Source organism: Aspergillus thermomutatus, assembly GCF_002237265.1.
Source record: "Aspergillus thermomutatus strain HMR AF 39 chromosome Unknown NODE_362, whole genome shotgun sequence".
In the NCBI taxonomy this organism is placed as follows: domain Eukaryota; kingdom Fungi; phylum Ascomycota; class Eurotiomycetes; order Eurotiales; family Aspergillaceae; genus Aspergillus; species Aspergillus thermomutatus.
The window spans coordinates 1-22,188 of NW_020798412.1; the positions used below are offsets into that span (position 1 = coordinate 1).

The window sequence follows — 22,188 nt, forward strand, 5'->3', positions numbered from 1 at the left end:
TGGGGGTGGAGGTGGGAACAAACGAGGTGGTGCCAGCGGAGGTTCCAACGGAGATGCCTATCGTCCGATGCCGAGTGCCGCGAAAAAGAACTGGGACAGATATAGACTATGATGAAGTGAACAGTGTAATGATACCAATGAGACTGCAGGGGCCTGGTTAGCTTGCCAAAGTCTGTGGGTGACTCGACCTTGCAGATGTTCTTCTATACTGCATGCGGCTATTATTGGAGTTTCAAGGGCGATGGTGTTGATGGTTTCACCACCTCTTATCCAAGACTTGACTTGAAGGCTTTGTTTATGATAGCATTATCTGCCATAATGTACAGTCGGGCCAATCCGAGGAGCCATGCATAAATCTGGACACCATGACCATGTTTTCGTGAATCTATACCCATAAGAGCTTTAAGAATGCGCCTTTCCAGTCCAATTTCTGGACCGTATATACTCTCGGCATATGTACTATACACCAGGTCCGGACGCTTTATACAAGACCACGAACATGTGTTGGTTGTCGGCCTTTTTTTGGTCTCCTCTATCCCTCCCTGTCACTTGTGGGCGTCTTATCCCCGCCCTGGTGACCAACGAAACCGTTTTCTAGTATGCCAATCAGCTCATCTAAACGGTCGATGCAGAGGTCCGTATGAGCATGGTCTTTGAGATGAGAGTTGTGCTCGTTGACAAGCAAGACAGTCGCTGCGCCTGCCGTATGACCGGCAGTCATATCATCAATGCTGTCACCGACCTGCGACATTACCAAGGAAGACGTAATTAGGTTCTGGATATAAGCGGATCAAGATGATGCCGACTTACCATGATCAAATTCTCAGCGCGGTTGTCGAGGCCCCATTGCCGGGCAATATGTAAAATCCCAGCCGGATCAGGCTTGGGAAGTAGACCGGGTGTTTCCCGCGTGATAATGGGCAGAAAAACGTGAGCAGGAAGGTGATTCTGCAAGAGATGCATCACCGGCGCCCTATCATGCATAGCGGAGTCAGCAACTCCGCTTCATGAGTCATCAGAATAGCAGTGGCAAAGGCTTCGACGCACTCGAAGTTGCGTGTACAAAGGGCCCTATGCAACCCCCGAGACTGGAGGTAGTCCATCAGGTCCACCAGACCTGGTTGAGGCTGCTGATGCCGCATCGCCTCTCGCTCGACGGCTTTGATCTTTTCGGCTGCCGCGGTGCGCTCGGCAGCGGTGGGAAGATCTCGGATATGGTGAAGAATGTCGACTTTCTTGTCGATCCCCAGAGCTTTACTAGGAGCTGTTAGACAGTCATATCTTTTGAGTAGGGTATTGTGTGATGAGTCCTTACCGCATCTCGGTAAACATATGATTCTGTGGTAGGCTGTTGCGGTTAGTTCAGACTATGAGTATTCTATTGGAAACTCAAACGAGAATGAAGCATAGCTCTTGGATCACAACAAAGAAAGATATTTCAGATTGATCCTGCCTTCGTAGTAGAAGTCTCACCATAGTGTCCCATCAACGTCAAACACAATCCCTTTCAACCGAGGCGCTTCAGAAGATTCCGCGAGGGCTGGATTGAGGGGGGCGAAGCGTCGTTGTCGGAGAGCATAGTTTTCAAGTGAGGGTGCCATTGAGACGAATGAAGACGAGGATCGGCTGAAAGTACGAGATGCAAGCATGGAATGGAATGGCTGTTGCTTTGGGCGTGGTGAGATTTAGGGTGGTGAGGATCGAATCAAGTGACGTTATGGAGGAGATAAGAGGGAATAGGTAGTGCACTGTAGTACACAGGACTAGCGGGGCTTCCCAGACGAGCACCTGGAGTTGTAGATTGACGTCCATGATGCTTGAGTTCTAGGAGACGCCGTTAAGGCCAAGGTGATATTTTACAAGTCGACCTTTATTATTGATCTTCTCCGGACACTATCCCATATGCTGAAAATGCCATTGCTGGTTGCTCCTTCCCCCGAGTACAGCGTGTTACTTTTGCCGAATTCCCTGAGACTGAATCTCTTACTTCTTTGTATAATGGATAGCAGCTCAATCCTTTTATGGTCCTCCTGCTCTGTATTTATTTTTGTGACCTATCCTGACCCAGCATAGATAATACCGCTTCATCTCAGGGACCGCATCCATGACGACTCCAAGATCCAAGGACCTGTCTCAGAGACATGCACCTATCGCAATCAGTCTGGCACAAGCTCTCAAGCTAGTAGGAGCACTGTTCACCCTGAAGATACTGCATGCTGCGGCGCTGGTCTTTCGCATAGATGAACAAGAACCACAGAATCCGGTTCGGGGAGCCATTCATCGCAGAGAGCAGCAAATCGTACAGATCTTCCTATCATCCATTCCGGAAAGCTACTATGTACCGATTCTCGGGAACTTCTTCTCCAACGACCTTCCCTTAACCTCCATCGCGACGAATACGAATTCGAATTCAATTCAGCAGTCCGGCAGACCGACAAATGTGGCGGAAGTACAGTCTACCGAGAGGACATCATCTCAGCAGAACAGTCTGCTGATGCAAGTCTCCTCCAGTATTGAGCCTGCAGTCCGCATGTCTCAGGCGCTCGTGGAACGTGAGCCGGAGCTCACCAAAACGAAATCGGAAAGTGCCGTGGACTCAATGATTCCAGTGGCCGGCAGCGAATCGCTTTACTCCAACACGACGATGAAAAGAAGTACTTCCGTGCGCAGAATGTATTCGCGTTCCTCGAGTATGCAGCAGGCTATGGCAGGTTCGGCGGCACAGTATGTCAAGCTTGTGCCTGGCAGGCCACATTTCAGTATCGCCAGTGGGCCAATGTCGATGGAGTCCACGGATGGACAGCAGCCTCGACTGACCGACGACTCTGCGAATAATCAGACTCTGCTTGAAATGGAGACTTTGCAAGCAACCCACTCGGTGGAAAGTTTTCCTGGAAAATTTCCCATCAGTGATGGGCTGGAGTTTAGTTCTCTTGCCACGGCACCACACCATATAAGCGGCCGAGGAACAACTTCTGTCAGGCCGTTTTCGGATGTTTGATGGGAACTTGGATTGAGGAAATTATTGGATCAATTCTGTTCTGCTTTTAATTTTGCCTTTCCTGTTTGGGGTAGTGGAGAGTTAGTGTTTTCATCATTACTTGGAGTCTCATCACAAACGGGGTTAGTATTCAGGTTAATACCCAATTGCATAGCCTAACTTAGCCAGAATCAATTCAAAAACAACAGAGCAGCAGGTCTACTGTTCTTGGTGTATGGCATGATCCAGATATCCCATTGCCCGAACGTAGATCTTTGCACTCTCCAGAACCCGCTTCTTGCTGTCGCCATGGGTGTCCCAACTGACAAAGGCACCATGAGCATCATCGAACTCTGTGTGCTTGATTGCTTTCCAGATATTGTGCACCGCGTCAGGCGGCAGGGGAATCTATCCAGTCAGTTCAACATATACTAACAACCAAGCAAGAACCACAAACCATATTGGGATACGACCACATGAACGTATACGACGCCGTACCCGGCACCCGATCCTTGTGATACACACCACTCGGCACTACGCCGATCGAATCCGCAACCAGGAGCTTCCTCAACGGCTTGAACCACAGCACCGAGCTACCGGGGAAATGACCCCCCGTCTTCACCGCTACCAGGTCCGCATCCCCATCCGCCTTACCTGGCAAGGGAATCCGTAACTCCCTCCCCGCCCAGAAAACCTGCCTCTCGGTCCTGCGCATCACCCACTCCTTATCCTCCGCCGCCATGTAGACAGGACACTTGAATATCTCCGACCAGTGCACATTCGCGCCGTAGAAGTGCGGATGCGAGATGACGATCGCGGCGAGGCCGCCTAGCTCGTTGATCCGGCGGATTGTGTCCTCGTCGATGTAGGAGAGGCAGTCCCAGAGGACGTTGCCGTGGGCCGTGCGACAGAGAAAGGCGCGCTGGCCGATGCCGACTTTGGGGCTTGTGTGGATGGTTATCAGGGAGTCCGGGTGGTCCGGGTCTGGAACGAAGTCGTTGTGGTACTGGTTTGTTGATTGTAGAGTGCGGAGGGTTGTCCAGGATTGGCTTCGTTGAGAATGTTAGTGGGTGCCTTTACTTCTGGTCTTGGGGCAGGTGAGTGCTGGGAGAGGGCGCGATTTTTACCCTGTTGGAGGGAGGTATTGGCGTGGATCGTCGCAGATCTTACAGGAGGACTCAGAGGTGGTATCGTACTGTGTTCCGCAGGTGGAACACATAATGAGGTCGAGCGAGTCAGGCATGTTTGCGGTCGAGAAGGTTGTCGCTTATCATATATGTAATGTTGTTGTCGCTGTCGTTGATGAAGTTGAGAGGGTCGAGAGACGGAGGAGATCAGGTGAGGGGATGATGTCGTTCTTGATAACTTACCCCGCATTTCGATGGCGCACTGCATTTATGGTGGCCACAGTCCTTGAGAATTGTGTCAGGATCGTGGATTCAAGAGCTGGCTCTCTTGAGAGGAAGAGTAACTGGTGCGAAGAGTTCAACCATGCTTTTATGTTCAGGCTATGCATGTGACTGCGAAGTACATTCATCACAAGCATCATCGCAAGTGACAGACAAGACTGGTCTGCTAAGAAACCAAAATAGGCAGGAAGATGAAGAGAGTAGGGAATCACTTGTGGGCAAATAGGACAGAAAAGTACATGTAATGCCATGAATGTTTACAACCTCCACCCGTTCCACCAAAAACAAGGCGTCAATTAGGGCAAAAAGAGGCTCCAGATGTGATATGCAGGAACGCTGGTATCATCAAGTTATGTTAACTTTGAAAGAGCATCAGGTAAAGCTTCAATTGCAAAGGTCATTAAGGTCATTAGATTTGATCAGCGCAAGGATCACAATCCCTAGCCGAGATTGGGTAATGTCTTAGAAGCGTCACGGAAAGTCTCTGTCTGACTGATGTTGCGTGACAACTAATCAATGGTCGTGCTCATCGTCAACCTGGTCGGGGCTTGCTCGATACTGACTCCTCTTCCTGCGGTTCGGACTGTATTGTGAGCCGGAGTTGAGTGGTCGAGGCCCGGTAGGTTTGCGCGGAGAGGGTGTGCCGTGTGGAGAACGCATAGCAGAACTCTGCAGGGAAGATGATTAGTATCCTCGTTCCTGATGTGATAGACAAAAGGAGCTTACCTGGGAGGCAACGCGCTCCGCGTACGATCGCTCCTCGTCCTTGACTTTGGGAGGCCTCTCAGGAACAAGAGGACCCTCGTCTTTGATCTTGGGCGGTCTTGGGGGACCCCCAGCTCTCGAACTTGTTTGCGAGTAGCCTGTATCTGAGATCGGTGAAAGTCGACTGGCGCCACTGTACCGGTTCTGATTCGGATTAGCGGCAGACAAGCTAGGATTGGAACCCCATTGATCCGAGGTCGCCCCCGTCGTTGGCATTCCGTAAATCTGCGCCTGCGTCTCGAGCTGGGATTGGTAACGCCCGGTAGGGCCCTGGCGCGGTTGGGGATGCTGCAGATCGAGACTGTCGCGATGAACGCGGTACTTTGGAGCCTCAGAGACCTGTGATGGGACGAGAGGCGATGGAGGTCGATTCTCCTGCTGCTGGTCGTTCAGGGTGTAGTTGGACCGCAGCCGATCATCGCCTTGCGGATCATACCAGTCACCCGTCTTGTAGGGCCCGTTGACATCGGATCCGGAACGTGACGCATCGAAGTAAGGGCGTTCCTTGCGTCCGGGTTGGATGCTGTTGCGGATATTATCACCCATGGAAGATGCGGTGGTTTTTGACCAACGGGAGATCTTGGGAAAGAAGGAAGAGCTGCTCGACTTGTGCTTGCGCGCCTTCTCGTTCGTCTTCGGGCTTGTCTCGTTGCTGAGAGCGCCCGAAGCCACCGGCACTCGAGGTGGAGTTGAAAGAGGCGCAGATTCAGCCCTCTCACGATGACCATTCGCGTTCTCCTGGGATGGCAAGTTCGGGCTCAGAAACTCTCCGCGCTCGTCATAATCGTCGTCCTCGTCGCCTTCAGGGACGGTGCTGACGCGGTTCTCGAGCTCTCTTCTTTGTCCATTGCTACGAGATTCTTGGAAAGGTCGAGAAGATGTTGAGAGGTATCCTGACTGGGTTCCTGGAGAGCCAGAACCGGCGAGACCCTCAGGCTCGTACCCGTCCGGATCGACACTCGCTGTTCGATTGACACTGCGGGCGAATCTATCGTCTTGACCTGCGCGTAGGGCTTCAACCTCCTCGAGGAGCTGTTCCAGCATCTCCTCGATCTTGGTTAAGTCATTCGAAGACTTGAGACTCAGCCCCTTGAGCGCCCGTTTGAATATGCTCTTTCGCTTCGAACGCAGGTCCTCGCTATCATCCGCAGCCTGGCGGAAGTTTCTCGAGCTGCTGGCAGGCAGTGGGCGCGGTCCACCGATAGCTTTGTATGTACGTTCATGCTGCTTATCGCTGGCCTCCATAATCATGCCGTCCTGTTGAGCGATGAACTTCTTCATTTCCTCGAATGAATTGCGCATCTCCGCTGCACTTCTGACGAGAGTCACCAGGATTTCAGTATCTCTGGCATTACGCTGAGCGTCGCGAACAGTGAGCTAGTTACGAGAGAAGTTAGTGAATGATCTGTGACTTCAGAAGGGAGTGGAAAGAGATAATCACATGATCCATAAGGGCAATGATATCCTTTGACTGAATTCTGTCGATCCCTCTCCCGGTTGCGCTATCGTACAAAGGAGAACCAATGCCGTGTGAATAGCCACTTAGGTTCCTCTGGTGCGAAGGCCCCGTTGGGTCGTCGGCCCCCAGAGGAGTATCGAAAAGGCCCATGCCATTGGCATCGATTCCAGCAAATCCCTTGCTGACCGGCTCGGGAGTATCGGCACCTGGTGACAGGGGATTGGCGGCCGATACATAGCCCTCGTCCTTGACACCCAAAGGGGAGCCAAACATGTGACCACCGGCATACGGTTGGTCAAAGTAGCCGTCAGGTCCATAGTCGTCCGCGGCATAGTAATCCTTGTTGTAACCATGGTGATCCATAGGCTCTAATCCCAGGCCCGTACTACCAGCACCTGCGTCAGCGTTCTCGTGGTAGTAAGGCGACTGATCACCCTTGGGCGGTGTCTGATGATACGTCCAGTTGCCATCCTGAGCAACTCCTCCGATTGGACCTTGGATGATGGAAGGATTTGTATTGATTTCCGACTCAGAGTCTGGGCTCACGTCGCGACCCTCAGGCATGGGACTTCCTGCACTGCGGTGTTCATCAGCAAATATTTGGGGCGATTCGGTTCGATCCTCAAGCGATTGAGTCACACTCTGGGGAGGAGACGTGGCGCCCATTCTTCTCGGGAAAGAAGTCTCATCCGGACTGGATGCATCTTGGCGTTGCTTGAGAGGACTTCCCTGGCGAGACCCATGGGCTTTCTGCTCCAAGGGCTTAGGGCTGCGGTCGTCTTGTATGCGCGGCAGATTCTGCTGTGAAAGGTTCCCGCCTGACTGATTGGACTTGGTGTCCAGAATTGAAGGATCAAGGAGCGAAGCAACTGCTGATTCAACAGCAACGGGTTGGACGTATTGAGGATTTGCACCGATCCCCTGAGCAACACGCTGTCCCTGGTCAATTTTCTTGATATAGCTGACTTCGCTTTCATCAGTATAGTTGGTCAAACGTTTGCCATCGCTGTCAATGGTGTCTGCCATAGAGTGTCGGTTATTGGGGCCGTCTACTTCCGAGCCTTCGTGCCAACTCTCGTTGTGTGGTGTTAGCCTCGGCGTTTCCTCATAGCCCAAGTCATGATCGACTTCGTCCCGATGTCTCAGAATCTCACTATGACTTGTCAGGCCGTCTGGTCGTGTTGACCGTGCAAGACTCGTGCTTGGCGCCGAGGAGAGCGATTCAATTGATAGTCGTGGCTCCAGCTCCCTCTCGCCCTCGGAATATTCATGTTGATCATAATGAGTGGAATACTGCTGGGGTTGAGAGTCACTCTGATTGCTGGCTACGCTCTGGATAGGGCTGAGCGTGCGTCGGCGCGAGTCATTGTTGAAGTCGGAGTCTCGACGGTCCGAATGGACGTCCAATAGGTTGGCCGCAGCCGCAGCAGCAATAGCCCCAGCTGCAGCCTCGCTGACGGGCGAGTGATCCCGCTCGTGAAGAGAAGGATTTGAAGTGCTGTGCAGTGAGAGGTTGTGGCGTGAGAGGTTGCTGTGTTTCAGCGCCAATTCATGCCGCGAGCCCAAGGGTGTCCGATTGGGAGTGCGAGAGGTGGGAGAAGTAACTTGCAAGGGCGACCCGCGAGACACGTCCTGGACCCTGCTTTCTTTGTGGGGAGTTTCGGTCTCTGCGGTCCGTTGAGACAACAAAGAGTCCCGTGTCAATTCCGTCTCGACGGCACTGCGCAACGGCATGGGCGCCACATTATGTCTCTGGAAAACGAGCTCCGTTTCATTGATGCCCTCTGCGCGGTCTGTGTCGCCACTTCTTCTGCCTTCATCCTTGTCGATGCTGGACTGCGATTCATGACGTCTCAGAGCGGCCGCGGTCAATGCAGTCCCTACAATTGCGGCCTTTTCCGCATCGCGCAATCCTTTGCTTTTCTGTCTCCGCAACTTGTCTTGTTCGGTTAGCTCGGGCCGATTGCCCCAGACGGCGTATGTCGGTTCGAGTTTCTTCTCGCTATCCTGGCTTGTGCCGCGCTCCTTCGTTGCCGGCACCGGGTCGCCCGAGAGTACGATACCTTCGTCCTTGCTATCCTTGTTCAGGACGACTTTTGGTTTCATCACATCAGGCGCACTGGCATGCTTGGAAAGACGCCGACCCAGCTCATCCCGAGACGGGGAGCTGGCAGAGGAGGTGTAGGAGGCATTGAGATCACGTTCAAACTTGGAAGTGTTTGAGATGACCTTTTGATCCTTTTTGAGTTCCTTCAACTCGGGCAAAATCAATCTTCTGATCGCATCCTCAACCGTCTCAAGCAGTTTTGGATTGTTGAGAGATGACTTGGAAGTTCCCGACCGGAAAGAGTATTGGTCGCCGGATTTGCGGTGAGAGGAAACCGCTGAAGCGCTCAGCAGACTGGACTCAGGGCTCGCCATGTCGTCGTCTCGGTAGGCTCTGCTTTTCTTGCTGGTGGCGTGGTCGCGTGGGTCGTTGCTCAATTTCTCAGCTACTCGATGAGCGATCCTCTCCGTACTCAGACTGCGGCTTCTCTGACGGGACGGGGTCTTGAGATAGTCCTTGGATTCGTGACCGTCTTTTCTATTGAGACTCGAGCTTCGTTTTCGTCGTGGACCAGCAGAGGAGGCTTCGAGCATGCTATCCGCGGGCATCGACGAGATATCCGATGTTGGCTGGATATACCTGTCCCGCGAAAGGCTGGACAGCTCACTGCCCTGGTCCCGATTCACGAATTCGATTTCCACTGGGGGATGGCGAGACGAGTGGTGGTTCTCATCGATAGCAGAGTTGGAGGACGAGATACTGTTGTCATCTGGTTCTATCAGGGACTTGTGCTTCGAAGGGGAGCTGAGTGAGATGCGGCGCGAGTAAACCGGCCTTCGGTTCCCGCTCGACTCGCTGATCTGGATATGATCCTTTTGCTCTTTCGCCTTCCGAGCCGACGAGGGGGTCACTCGAACCCGGACGCTTGGCCGCGAGGTCAAGGAACCAGAACCCTTCCCTCCTTCGAAGTACTCGATAAGAAGGGAGGTCTGGGAGTGATGCGAAGAGCGAGACAGTTTGGAATCGTCGCCCCGGTCACGGTGTCTCCGCCGGGTGGAGATGATTACGGGGCTCCCGTCGTCGGGGATGGAGTACGACGTCTTGTCTGTGCGTCGAGAGATGTCAGTGGCTAAATCAGTCCCTGTAGCACTGCCGCCAGGGGTATCGACGATGGATTCAGTGGGAGCGGGCAAGATCGGTCTGCGGGTGTCGACACCCATCTTGGTGGGAACCAGTATGAGAGGTCCTCAGCCACACGAGATCATAGTAGTCTGTGTCTGTTTGTCGAGATTCTTCTGAGGGTAAGGGAAGCTTGAAAGGGGATTGATGAGGCAATGGAGGCAATCAGCTAGATGACGAGGGGTCTGACACGGAGATGCAGAGAGCTGGTCGATGGTTTGTCACTACAGATTGTAGACATGCAGTATGGACGGTTATGGTGGTGGGGTCGGGGAAGAGTGAGGCAGGCAAGTGAATTGTTGTAGGGCAGATGAGTGGTCTGGTACCACGAAGGCAGAGAAAACAGTCAAACCAGAGAAGAAAAAGGAGACCAAGCGTACCAATGCAGAGCAAATCGAAAAGGAATCAAGCAGACAGCAAGAAAACCGAAAAAAATGGAACAGTCAAGCCAACAAAGCCGACAGACGTTAAACTCGACTTTTGAATGCTGCCGCTAGACTACCGCGATCCCTCACTTGACGGTAGCAGCAGCTGGAGGTATGTACGTGCGTACAGTACAGTAGGAAACAGAGCTTGACCGATAAGAGAGCCCAAGCGTCAGACCAGTATCTAAGAGACAGATTTGGCGCATAAGGTGGTGGAGGCGAAAAAAAATCACACGCTCGCTGTTTCTAAGGTTGAAGTTGCGATCATGATCATTCAAGAGGTAAACAATATAACAGTGATCAATCAGACAGCAAGCGAGCAAACGAGGAGGATGAGAGAAAATCAGGAAGACAAGGGAAAAAGATGAAGGCTGGAAAAGACAAGAGAAGGTAAGATCTATCCAGCTAGCTAGTCCACCTAGTGTTGATGGGATGATGATGGCCGGCCAGCTAGCGGAGGATCAGAAAACCAGGTTATCTAGCGGCAATACAACAAGCGGGCGACGGTTGCTCTTGAATCTCGTTGAAGTTTGAAGGTCAATTATTGAAAAGGAAGGAAATCCTCGAGACCTCTGATCCAAATTTTCTGCCCCTTCTCCCGTCCTACAATGTATATACGAAGCCCTTCCTCAGAGGAGTCCATGTCCCCTTGCCCTTGGATTAAAGCAAGGTATACATATACTCCGTACCCAGGTAGTCAGGGTAGTAGCACTCACTGTAATAGGAGGAAAGAAGAGCTACCGTTACAGTTCCTAATTGGCAAGGCTACGGGGTGACGCCCAATCTCATCACCCTGCAAGGTGGCTGGGACAATTGTACAGTAGTCAGTACACAACTTAGCCTAAGGGATTGTTATTGTCTCATTAAACCATCCATGGACTTTGTACGGAGTACAGAGTATTTATGTTAGATTCTCTCAGTCTATGTGTCCTGATGATTATTTAAGATCATGTTTGCACTGCATATCTGTAGTTACTGTTCTTCAATTGCATTTTTATACAGGGCTATATGCGCAGTCTGCGGTGCACACACACTATAACTAATAAATATTGAATCTGCCATCAATTACAGAGTACGTCCAGAAGACAGACTCGGGTAGTTACCTATCGACAGAGGCACATAGCAGCCGGTTAATATCATTCATGTCCTCTTAAGGCCCGTGATGTGAAGATCCTACACAGGTCGTACAGTATAAATGAAGACAGACGAACCCCTAATTAGGACCCAGCGATCAGAGTATCTCGAGTCATCAGTTTGATAGGAATAATCTGGTCACCAGGCAAAGAAGACAATAATGACCACCTTACCATGGACGATCTGAACTCTTTCTGAGCCGTTCATTGTCAGACTGAGTGGTGAGTAGATACTCCGTTCTCACTCTCTGCACAAACAGGAACACAAACTCCAGGTATCCACTGTCGGCGCGGGATCAGGACCCGCTCTCCAGGAACCACCGGCACTGGCTCATGGCAAAAACACTCAAACCAAAAGTAGAAGGTTAGTTTGAGTCTCAGACTCTCAGTACTTATCTCCTTAGTTCTCCCTGGTGCTGAATCCTGAACCAGGTGGAAAATCCCACGCCTAGCAAGGCCGATCAGCCATCTCCAGGACGACCTCGTGTTCTCTGCATCATTGGGTGTGATGGGGCCATGGCTGCCAACTCATCACATCCCACCTTTAACACCCAAGGCTGCTCACTCTGTTTGATTGGTAGACGTTGCGATCGCTCACTGTCACCACTTGGCTATTCAGACCAATATCTACTCATCCCGAGTGACAAGGAAGAAGTGATGGGGATAAAATCCGCGCCGAGCCAAAACTCAACAGCAGTGCGGTGATTTCTCGCGTGTGTTGCTGATGCCTGTGATGTGGTTGGTTGATTCAATGGTGTTTCCCCAGCCACCGCGACCGAGTTCACCAGCCACCAGGTTCTTGTTCGCAGCTTCGGGGTATCACCATCCTTCTTTTCACTGTTCAAAAGGGAAAGGAAAGTCTAGGGAATAAGTAATATTCAGTCTTATGACAGTGGGAAGTTACCAATCACAGAAAAAACATACCTATCATCCGATCGCTTTGGAGTCGTTTGCAAGGATATCCTTCCTGTGCCTGAAAAGTACCGTGGTACAGTCCTCTTGCATACCCTTGGTTCCCTGTACTCTATCTAGACTTTTGATGAGTATCAATAACAGGAAAAGTAAAGGCCGGATGGGTCTACGATCATACTTGCATAAGGGAAATCCCTGGGTGCAAGACTGTACCTTACATGAATCACCTTGCGTTAAGGATATCAATTGATGCCATTTATAGAGATATAGTTGCTTAAATCTGCGTGTGACTCGGGAATGCGCCCGAAGTTCGAACAGATGCTTCATCTTGGCTTGCTTCTAAGGTTCCTGCTGTACAGTTAGGATCCAGAAGCGTCGTGAGTATCTGTCAGGGTCACCTTGAGGAAGAGAACCATCATCTGATGCTTGTGATCCTTGCTGGGTTAAAGTAGTCAACTCGGACGATTTCAAGCCAGTGGTTTGACTCGGTGCTTCGAATACGTATAGTTAGAAGAGATTTTTGCAACATAAGAGTACTCGAGTATGTAGACAAAAATTATATATCCACAAATCTGTATAAACTCCTTCACTCCTAAGAGACATGACGCCGATATTCACAATGGATCAAACATGATTGCTTTTAGGCTATCCCAGATACGCTCTATGACCAGACCATAGTCTATTAGTCTTCATGCTTCCGCTTGAATTTCAATCCTTTGCTGTGGGGCTGGCTGCCATAATTGCGCCGTCCCTGTTGCTGCTGCTTTTTGTCGCGACTCAGACTAGCTCCCAGCTGGATATCAATGCGTGGTGGGGTGGCGAAGCCGAAGCCCTTGGCAACCTTGACGAGATCGAGCTTGTGTACGTCGAAGACAGAGCGAAGGGAATGAGAGGCATATGCCTGGAGGTAGGAGCGGTAACCTTCTTTGGCGGACTAGATTGGAAGTCACGTCAGCATGTTGTTCTTCTACTTAACTGGCGTCACGGGCTCACAAGCGAAACGCACCTTGTTCAGATAGTAGTTCTGGCCAATGAGCTTCTCGAGTTGAGATTGAACATTGACGATCTTATGCGCCGGGAATTCGAACTCGACCACGGGCACGCGTGCTTCCTTCAGATGCTTCAAGAATCCGACTTCGGACGGCTGCAGAAACATCAAACTGCGACCCTTGGCGTTGGAACCACGAGCGGTACGACCGACACGGTGAATGTAGTCTCTCGGGTCATCTGGAGGGTCAAACTGAATAATCCAGTCCACAGCGGGGATCTGAAAGGATGATTAGCATCAAGCAGACTGAAAAACCCTAGTGGAGAAGTGACTCACATCCAAACCTCTGGCAGCCACGTCAGTGCAAATCAGGGTACCCTGTTTGGCGTTGCAGAATTCGAAGAAGGTGTTGGTACGCTTCTGCTGCTTCTGCTTGCCATGCAGCTCGAGCACTGGCAGATCAATGTAGTTCAGAAGTTCCGCGTGGTACTTGACGCAATTGCAACTTGAGAAGAAGACAATGATCTTCTTCTTGAGGTTGCGCTTCAGGAAAGAGAAGAGAAGCAGGAAACGCTTGTCCGCTTCACAAATGACGTAGCCTTGTTCCAAGCCTTCGACCGTACTGTGTTCCTTTCGATGGTCGACGTTGATATAGAGAGGACCGGGCCGAAGGGAGATACGCGCCAGGTCCTCGACCTTTGTAGTCTGGGTGGCCGAGAACAGCATCGTCTGTCTCTCTTCGGAAGGCAGGATCTTGACAATCTGGCGCATTTCATCTTCGAAACCGACTTCCAGAATTCGATCCGCCTCATCAATGACGAGTGTCTTCAGGTTCTTAAAGATGAAACCTTGAGTGTTCTGCAGATGATCCAGCAGACGCCCGGGGGTTGCAATGAGAAGGTTGACACCCTTCATGAGCTTCTCCGCCTCGGCTCTCCGATTCGCACCTCCAATGACTATACCGTATGTTTGAGAGCTACGACCACAAGTCAGTGACTGCCGAGCACAAAAGTTGGTGCGATAGGTCACTTACTGGTATTGACATAATTCTCTAGCCACACCGAAGATCTGAAGGGCAAGCTCACGTGTTGGGGAGACGACAATGACACCAGTGCCTGCATGAAACGACGACGACCTGTCAGTAAGCCGCTCTCAAATATTTAAAAAAAGGCATATTCTTACCGTTTCTAGGCTTAAACCGCAAAGCGCTCAGCATCTCGACAGCAGGAATCAAGAAGGACAACGTTTTCCCTGAGCCGGTCTTTGCGGCACCCAAAACATCGCGACCGGCGAGAAGTGGAGGAATCGTTCGCCTTTGAATCTCGGTCATAGTCTCAAAGCCCATATCATTGATGGCCTTCAATGTCTTCTCCGATAAACCCAGCTCTGTGAACTTCTGAGGCTCGCCGTCTACCGTTGGGAGACGAACAGCGTCCACCGAAGGAAGATCTGCAGTCTCAGCATCCTTCTTATCCCCGATGTTTCCATTCTCAGCTTCCGACTGGACCTCGTCATCCTCTTCGTTGTCGTCGCTGTCTCCGTCGGCTTGAGCAGGAGCGACCTGTTCCTCCTCGCTCTCATTCTCTTCGTCGCTAGATGCGTGGCTGACCTTGCGCTTCTTAGTGGATTTCTCTTGTCCGGCCTTCTTGGCCTTCTTGATATCCTCCTTCTTCTTAGGAGGATCGGTCACAGCTCCATTTTCAACGGCTGGCTGAGTAGTCGCATCGTCGGTCTCAGTTGTTGCACGAGCACTTCCACCGTGCTTTCTCTTGCGCTTTTTCGTAATCGACTTCGCTGTATCCACAGGGCCCGGCATCTCGACTGCCTCGTATTGTACAAGAGACGAGTCGTGTCTGGAGTCCGAAATTGGGCTGGTTAAGAAAGGCCTAAGCTATGAACTGTCAATTCCTTCTCGTTTTTGTCTTTTTTTTTTCCTTGGGACCGACCCACTGAGAAAACTCCGCATCACGTGCTGATAGCACTGATAGCTGTGGTAGGATGTGTCAGCAGACTTGTATGCCACTTTACTAAGGCATCAATTTATGTGATCAATTCACCATAGATCCTGAGCACGTTCGTTCTACATGAGATTTCAGTCCAGTAGTTCTATGTCTACTTTATTCTGATGCGATAGTCGTGTCTTCGATGAGGTCAGTCTTATATGCTGAGATGACATTATATCCGAAATTGCACGAGTCCCTTTTCAATATCCAACTAAAGATATGAAGTCACCAATCATTGACATATCCAGCGATGTATTGCGCTTGTCCCAGCAAAGCATGCTGAGGTTTGACAGCTCATGATCTGATCGGAGTAAAGATCTGAGCTCGTGTTCTGGACTAAGCGACTGAGCAGAAGTCTTCATAGAGACACCTTGTCCTCTTTGTCGTGCTTTTGATCCTACTTTTAGCTTCAAGGTTGTGTTCTGCTGATCCAGGCGCATTTGACCTTGCTATAACTAGTTTCATGGGCCAGGACTGCGCTGAAGCGACTCAACTCAAGCTCAAACGATGGATATGAGACGAGTTAGTGGACATCTATCCTCTAAACTCAACCGGTTTCTCTCAGGTAGAGGTCCTCTATCAATTTCAGTATCGACACAGTGCTGATTCCGAAGCTGAGATTTGGCCAGTCTGTAATTAGAATCGCATGCAGTCTAAGGGGTACCACTGGTGTCACCAAGACATACTCTAAGGATCACAGGAAGAGTTGTTGATATGTGCAAGCTGCAGTACTTCCTAATATGGCTGAGGTCTCATCAAAACTTCCCAATGAAGGCATAAGACCACATGGCAACTCTTGTTGCTAACACTGTCATTTCAATGGGGGCTGTGCAATAGGAGCAATGTGACCTTGAGAGCCAAGATACGTTCAACTGATTAATTCTGCTGCCTTGGATCCAAGGTGAAGAGTGTTCAGCTTTCACCTGTGGCCGGCGACTTGGCGACGCATTATGTACGGATCTCAGTGAGTATTATCTGGACACTCGGCTAGATGCAAGCAGAATAGATGACCTGTGCATGATCTTCGAGAGCCATAATAAAGAGAATTATCTATGGTAAATATCTACCACGGAGTTGATTGAGCATTGATCCGCTAAAAATAGTAATTTCTGCTGCCTATGACCCTGATGTCTGGTCTAAGTCTTTCAGTTTCACTGTGCTGAAACTGCCTTTGCCTTTGTCCTGCGATGTCTTTGTCCTTGAAACTTGAGTCCGTGAGGTATGCAGTACGGAGTACTATTCCTTGATTTCTGTCCTAATATTATTGATTGTCGTGAACTTGTAATCGCATGACGAGTACCACTGCGAGCCGCGAAGATCGGTGAGGATGGACGTCATGGCGCGCATTCCAGTGGGAGGATCTGCTCCAACCTCCAGCCTCTATGTAGATCAGAGACGGCAATGTGCTACTACTACCGGACACCATGATGCTTGAGTTGAAGTAGTATTGTGTGCATTGTCCTCCAGATTATTGTTGTTAGACCAGACTGGAAATTATCTCTAGAACTGACTACCTTAACATCTGCACACAAACTGTTGTTAAATGCGCCAAGGAGTCTTTTAGAGGCTGTGCAGAACGCAGACATAGGCGCTAACCAGATCCATATGAAGGAGATGATTGAGTACCTAGACATCAACAATCTAGTAGTGTTCTACTTTGAGTGTTTAACAGTCATTTAGTAGTACATCAATATTGTCATCATCATAATCAATCACTGATATAATGCAACCTCAGGCTTTGAGCTTAAACAACAGTTTGCATGATTGCATTAAAGTTTGATTGTGTGGCGGAAGTTATTAATAGCATCCGCTTGAAATAATGATCCAAGGTCGAAAAGAGGACAGACAGAAAGAGACCAGTATCATCATTAAAACTGAGGAATGCCACGGTCCACATCATGTCAACACTTGCCTAAACTTTTGAACCAGTCTCAAATATGATAGAGACTATGGACGTGGCTGGGCGATTGCTCAGATCCCTACAATGATAGAACAATATCCAGTACTCCGTAGATAGACACTGAATATCGCCAAAGCGAGTAACGATGAGCATATCGCTTTCAACGGAACAATGGGACAGATCCACTGGTGCCTTTGGATGTAATCTCGCAATCCCTGGGGTCCTTGGTACCATTCAGGGTATTCCCAGCCTTCATGAACGACAATACTTCTCCGTACGTCCTTTTTGGGGGTTTAATATTCCCAAAAAAAAGGATCATATAGATGAAGAGTTTTAGGAACCAAGATTATTGTGTTCCTGTTGCCGCCGACGCAAACGCAAAATAAAAATCGACCAAGAACCACAGCCAATGATCTGGTGCTCAAGTCCAGCAAATATGGCACCCCTGAGAGACGCGCGTGCATCATTGGGGCACGGGCTGGGGTCTGATCTGCTCTGGCGGATGCCGTGGGTGGTGGCCACTTGTCCGCCAAGGGAACTTTTGCGTAGTACCTTCGAATAGCAGAGCATGATCCGAGCATTACGGCAGTATCTATCAGCGAGAAATTCGATGGCTGACAAGGTCATTCATCATCCTGGTATGTAGTCATGCTGAAGAATCATCGTCATAAGGCAAAACCTAGTTCCTTTCCCTGCAATGTGTACACTGTAGAGTAGACTTAACCTTTCTAATGTACCTATTACCTACCTACCTTTCAATGTCTGTCTCGAATTGAAACTGCTTCAAATCCACTCGACCCAGGAACAGCTGCCTGATACTAGACGGATAGCCTCTCAGTCTCAGATACCTCGCTCTGTGACCATCAGGTACCTTAAATTAATGAATGCAGTGATCGCCTGCCATTGGTCCACCTCAAAACGCAACCCCCCGTGCTGACTCAGCTATCGAGGGTGTTTCACCTGCATTCCTGTGGTCTCTGCTGCGACCAGACCTTCCGTCCCATCCACCCTCACCCCCCGTTTTCTTCTGTTTCTGGAGAGATCAAGAGTGAAAGGGTGCCAATTTTCATCTCTTCTACTACCCTCGTTCTTTTTCCTTTCTTTCTTTTGACATCTCTCTCTACCGCTTTTCGACTCCTGGTCCAAATCTGAGCGTCTGAGAGGGAACAGAAAGAGACGGGGAGAAAACGACGGTCATCATTTCTCAGGGAAACACTGTCCCCTTGGTTGTCTTACCTCTTAGGCTATACACTGTGTGTCGCCGTCCCGCTCGCTTTAATCGTCACCCAAAGACTTGGATATCGCTCTCGACACTCGTTTATATACACTGCGACATTCGTCACTCTTTCCTGCAACTCGTTATCGATCGCTTCATCGCCGTATCGATTCCTACGATCCTTTCTCTCGTTTTCCTTGCCTAGAAGACTCGCGCTGGTCATCGATCTATGGTCTGGACTGTCCTTCAATGACATCGTGGACAACAAGCCGCAATACAACCCAATCAATCTTATTTCAACAAACTTGAATCAACTCTCCATCTAGATTTCACAGATCGTTACCCTCGCTTCCGCACCATTACAATACAACCTTTGGTCGACACCATATTTCCGCATCCGGCCGGTCCACACCTGGTACTCTGGAGTACCACCTCCCATTCGACAGTGATCATTCCACCCTTTTGACTCCGATCTATTCTCACCTCTATCGACGAACTTCCTCCCCGCTGTCGAGCGCGAAAATACAGCTCGAAAAGCCCCTGCCACCATGCGGTTAATATCGCTAATAATCAGTTTGTTCGTCGCATTTCTCGCGACGCCGCTTGTATCTGCGACTAACCTCATCGAGTCCAATGCCTTGAACCTGTGTCAGGACAGTTCGAATTTCACAGCAACATACTTCAGTGTCACTTTCACGCCCAACAATCGATCATTAGCCTTCGCCTTTGATGGAGTCGCCGCGATCTCCGGTAAGGTTACCGCAGAGCTTATTCTCACTGCCTATGGATATGAAGCGTTGAGAAAAGAGCTGGATCCTTGTGAAATGAATCTGGCGGGTCTTTGTCCAATGAACGCCGGTCCCATCGATGTCCCCAGCGCCAATATTATCGTATCAGAGGATGTGGCTAAACAGATTCCTGGTGAGGATGCCTACACTGACTGCTGTCTGAAAAGGGTGTAATCTCGTTAACCGTACTATTAGGCATCGCATACACGGTTCCTGATCTTGACGCCAAAGTCCGTATCTACATCAATTCTACAGACACTGGCAAGAGTATCACTTGCATTGAAGCTAGTCTGTCGAACGGCAAGACGGTGTACCAGAAAGGCGTCGGTTGGACTACAGCCATCATCTCCGGTTTGGGTCTTGCTGCTTCCGCAATCACCTCTGGCCTCGGTCACTCAAATACCGCCGCTCACGTCGCAGCCAATGCTCTCTCCCTTTTCGGCTTCATGCAGTCGCAGGCTATGTTCGGCATGATCTCCGTTGCAATGCCGCCGATCGTAGAAGCATGGACTCAGAATTTCCAATGGAGTATGGGTATCATCCACGTTGGGTTTCTGGAGACCCTTTGTACTTGGTATCAACGGTCGACCGGTGGAACGCCTTCGACCATCCTTTCCGAGTTGTCCACCACTTCCGTCGAAGTCTTGAAACGCAGAAAACGTTCTATCGAAGCTACGACGAGTCTGATGAAGAGGGGCGTCAACGAACTCGTGAAAAGATCTAGTGCCGCTAGCGAGGCGGCCACTTCCTCGACCGTCGTCGTGCGCGGCATTGACCGTGTCGGATTCACGGCAGGCATTGAACAGACCAATATATTCCTCACAGGTCTCATTTTCTTTGTCTTCTTCGTCTTCGTGGTGATGGTCATTGTCGCTCTCTTCAAAGCCGGGTGTGAGATCCTCGCCAAGAATGGAAGGATGAAGAGTGACAAATTCTCTGATTTCCGGAACGGCTGGAAAGTTGTGGCGCGAGGCATCTTGTTCCGACTGACCCTGATTGGTTTCCCCCAGATGTGCGTGCTGTGTCTCTGGGAATTTACCCAGCATGACTCGGCCGCTGAGGTGGTACTGGCGGTTATTATGTTTTTGTCAGTGCTCGGCGCTCTGGGCTGGGCTGCTTTCAAAGTGATTCTTCTGGCCAAGCGGTCGGTTGTCATGCACAAGAACCCAGCATACATCCTCTACTCTGATCCGACGTGCTTGAACAAGTGGGGATTTTTGTATGTGCAATACCGTGCGACTGCCTACTACTTCGTGGTGCCGGTCCTGGTGCACCTTCTTATCAAGGGCATGTTCATTGGCCTTAGTCAACCCGCTCCTGTTGTACAGACTGTCGCCCTCGTTATCATCGAGGCCGCTATGCTCATTGCCGTCAGCGTTCTGCGACCTTGGATGGACAAAAAGACGAACATCTACAACATTACTATCGCCGCCATCAACTTCGTCAATGCCATCTTTTTACTGTTTTTCTCGGAGGTTTTCAACCAACCCAAAATTGTCACTGGTGTCATGGGCGTCATCTTCTTCGTTTATAACGCAGTTTTCGCGCTGGTCCTGTTGATTCTGGTGCTCATCGCATCCATCTACGCCATTGTATCGAAGAACCCCGATACCCGTTACCAGCCCATGAGAGACGACCGCGGCTCCTTTATCAAGTCGCAGAGCCAGTTGACTACGGAGCTGGACGCCCTAGGTGCCACTGCACGTGGTGATGTCAAGGACACATCGTACAAGTCGAGTCCCTTCGACGATGACAATGGTTCTTTCTCAAGCGGCAACGGAGCCAGCATTGGACGACAGAATCTCCAAGCATCTCATGATACAACGCCGCACCGCCAGGCCCCAGTTTCGCCAGTTGATCCCTCGGTACCTCTATTCCCCAGCGATGGACGGGGACCGCCTAGTTATGGCCGTTCACCATCACCGGTACCCTACCGCGCCCAGCACAATGCCAGTCCGTGGCAGAGAGGGGCCGGATATGATCATTAGAGGATCCCAATGAGTATTTTCTCCGAGCCTTGCTTGAAATGAAGTTATGGCGTAAGCACGGGAGCGGACTGACTGATCGTCCTGTCCTCTGGCTTTGATATTTTCCTTCAACCCTTTTGTTACTCATCCCCCCTTTCTGCTCCTCCTTTTCTTTTGCTTCATTGTGATATAATCCAAAATTCTTCTTTCAACCTCCCTATCGATCTTACTATATCCTTACTGGATGTTCTCTTTTTCCCTTGCGATTACAGCTGGCGTTCTGAAGCATTGGATTTGGATACCGGGACCTGGGTTTGTGGACTTTTCCAAAGTTATTTTAGGGACCTAGAGTCGTTTGTGCTCTGCATTGTCCGGTGGTGTATCATATCGCGGTTCCAAGTATGGACAGGAGTCATAATGCTAGAGCCTGTGTGAGACGCGCATGGTATCCTAGCATGCAATCATTATTATACAGAATAAGTCTGTGGTCACCACAAATGGATATCAGTGCGAAGTCATCATGAAATGATATAGACCCGAATGATCCTCAATTCAAGGTTTTAGTGTAGATGCGTGGCCTTGGTTATATTGCAGTAAGATTAATCATTGCCACTAAATGCATTCGTACAATATCCCGTTGAAACCACGCTGAAGTAGAACAAAAAGAAAAATTCGTAGAGGAGATCTACCGACAAAAAAAAAAAAAACCCGAGTACATCACACAATGACTATCTTTCAACTCAATCATCGCCTTTCACCCAGTCCCGGAGGAGGCGCCGGCAGACTCGAGGAGCCCATCCCCGGCGGCGCCGGGGGACCCGTTACACCGGGCCCCGGGCTCGGGCTGAAACCGGGCTGGCCGGGAGGAGGCATAGGAGGGAATCCCGCAGCGCCGGGAGGGGGGATCTGGAAATTAGGCGGAAACCCGCCTGGTGGCGGGTTTCCGCCTAATTTCCAGATCCCCCCTCCCGGCGCTGCGGGATTCCCTCCTATGCCTCCTCCCGGCCAGCCCGGTTT

General features: G+C 50.4%; 6 protein-coding genes across 6 annotated transcripts; 2 read left to right on the forward strand and 4 right to left on the reverse strand.

The window, feature by feature from the left end:
- Positions 1-532: 532 nt before the first annotated feature.
- CDV56_100171 (putative haloacid dehalogenase-like hydrolase) lies at positions 533-1,601 on the reverse strand (the record flags this gene model as incomplete). Its single annotated transcript, XM_026753790.1, has 5 exons — positions 533-742; positions 811-973; positions 1,048-1,257; positions 1,316-1,348; positions 1,474-1,601. 5 exons carry the CDS (start codon positions 1,599-1,601, stop codon positions 533-535), a joined length of 744 nt encoding a protein of 247 aa, XP_026610078.1.
- Positions 1,602-2,104: 503 nt separating this feature from the next.
- On the forward strand, positions 2,105-3,001 carry CDV56_100503 (uncharacterized protein; the record flags this gene model as incomplete). Its single annotated transcript, XM_026754122.1, has 1 exon — positions 2,105-3,001. The coding sequence occupies one exon, from the start codon at positions 2,105-2,107 to the stop codon at positions 2,999-3,001; it is 897 nt and encodes a 298-aa protein (XP_026610079.1).
- Positions 3,002-3,199: 198 nt separating this feature from the next.
- Positions 3,200-4,223, reverse strand: CDV56_100680 (putative metallo-beta-lactamase domain protein; the record flags this gene model as incomplete). Its single annotated transcript, XM_026754299.1, has 3 exons — positions 3,200-3,388; positions 3,438-4,029; positions 4,108-4,223. The coding sequence occupies 3 exons, from the start codon at positions 4,221-4,223 to the stop codon at positions 3,200-3,202; spliced, it is 897 nt and encodes a 298-aa protein (XP_026610080.1).
- A 679-nt stretch (positions 4,224-4,902) lies between these two features.
- On the reverse strand, positions 4,903-9,880 carry CDV56_100947 (uncharacterized protein; the record flags this gene model as incomplete). The annotated part of the gene is made up of 3 exons (XM_026754566.1): positions 4,903-5,058; positions 5,116-6,531; positions 6,596-9,880. 3 exons carry the CDS (start codon positions 9,878-9,880, stop codon positions 4,903-4,905), a joined length of 4,857 nt encoding a protein of 1,618 aa, XP_026610081.1.
- A 3,111-nt stretch (positions 9,881-12,991) lies between these two features.
- On the reverse strand, positions 12,992-15,113 carry has1 (ATP-dependent RNA helicase HAS1; the record flags this gene model as incomplete). The annotated part of the gene is made up of 5 exons (XM_026755735.1): positions 12,992-13,243; positions 13,316-13,576; positions 13,634-14,273; positions 14,331-14,412; positions 14,480-15,113. 5 exons carry the CDS (start codon positions 15,111-15,113, stop codon positions 12,992-12,994), a joined length of 1,869 nt encoding a protein of 622 aa, XP_026610082.1.
- Positions 15,114-18,964: 3,851 nt separating this feature from the next.
- On the forward strand, positions 18,965-21,192 carry CDV56_102889 (transient receptor potential ion channel family protein; the record flags this gene model as incomplete). The annotated part of the gene is made up of 2 exons (XM_026756508.1): positions 18,965-19,337; positions 19,400-21,192. The coding sequence occupies 2 exons, from the start codon at positions 18,965-18,967 to the stop codon at positions 21,190-21,192; spliced, it is 2,166 nt and encodes a 721-aa protein (XP_026610083.1).
- Between the last annotated feature and the right edge of the window lie 996 nt (positions 21,193-22,188).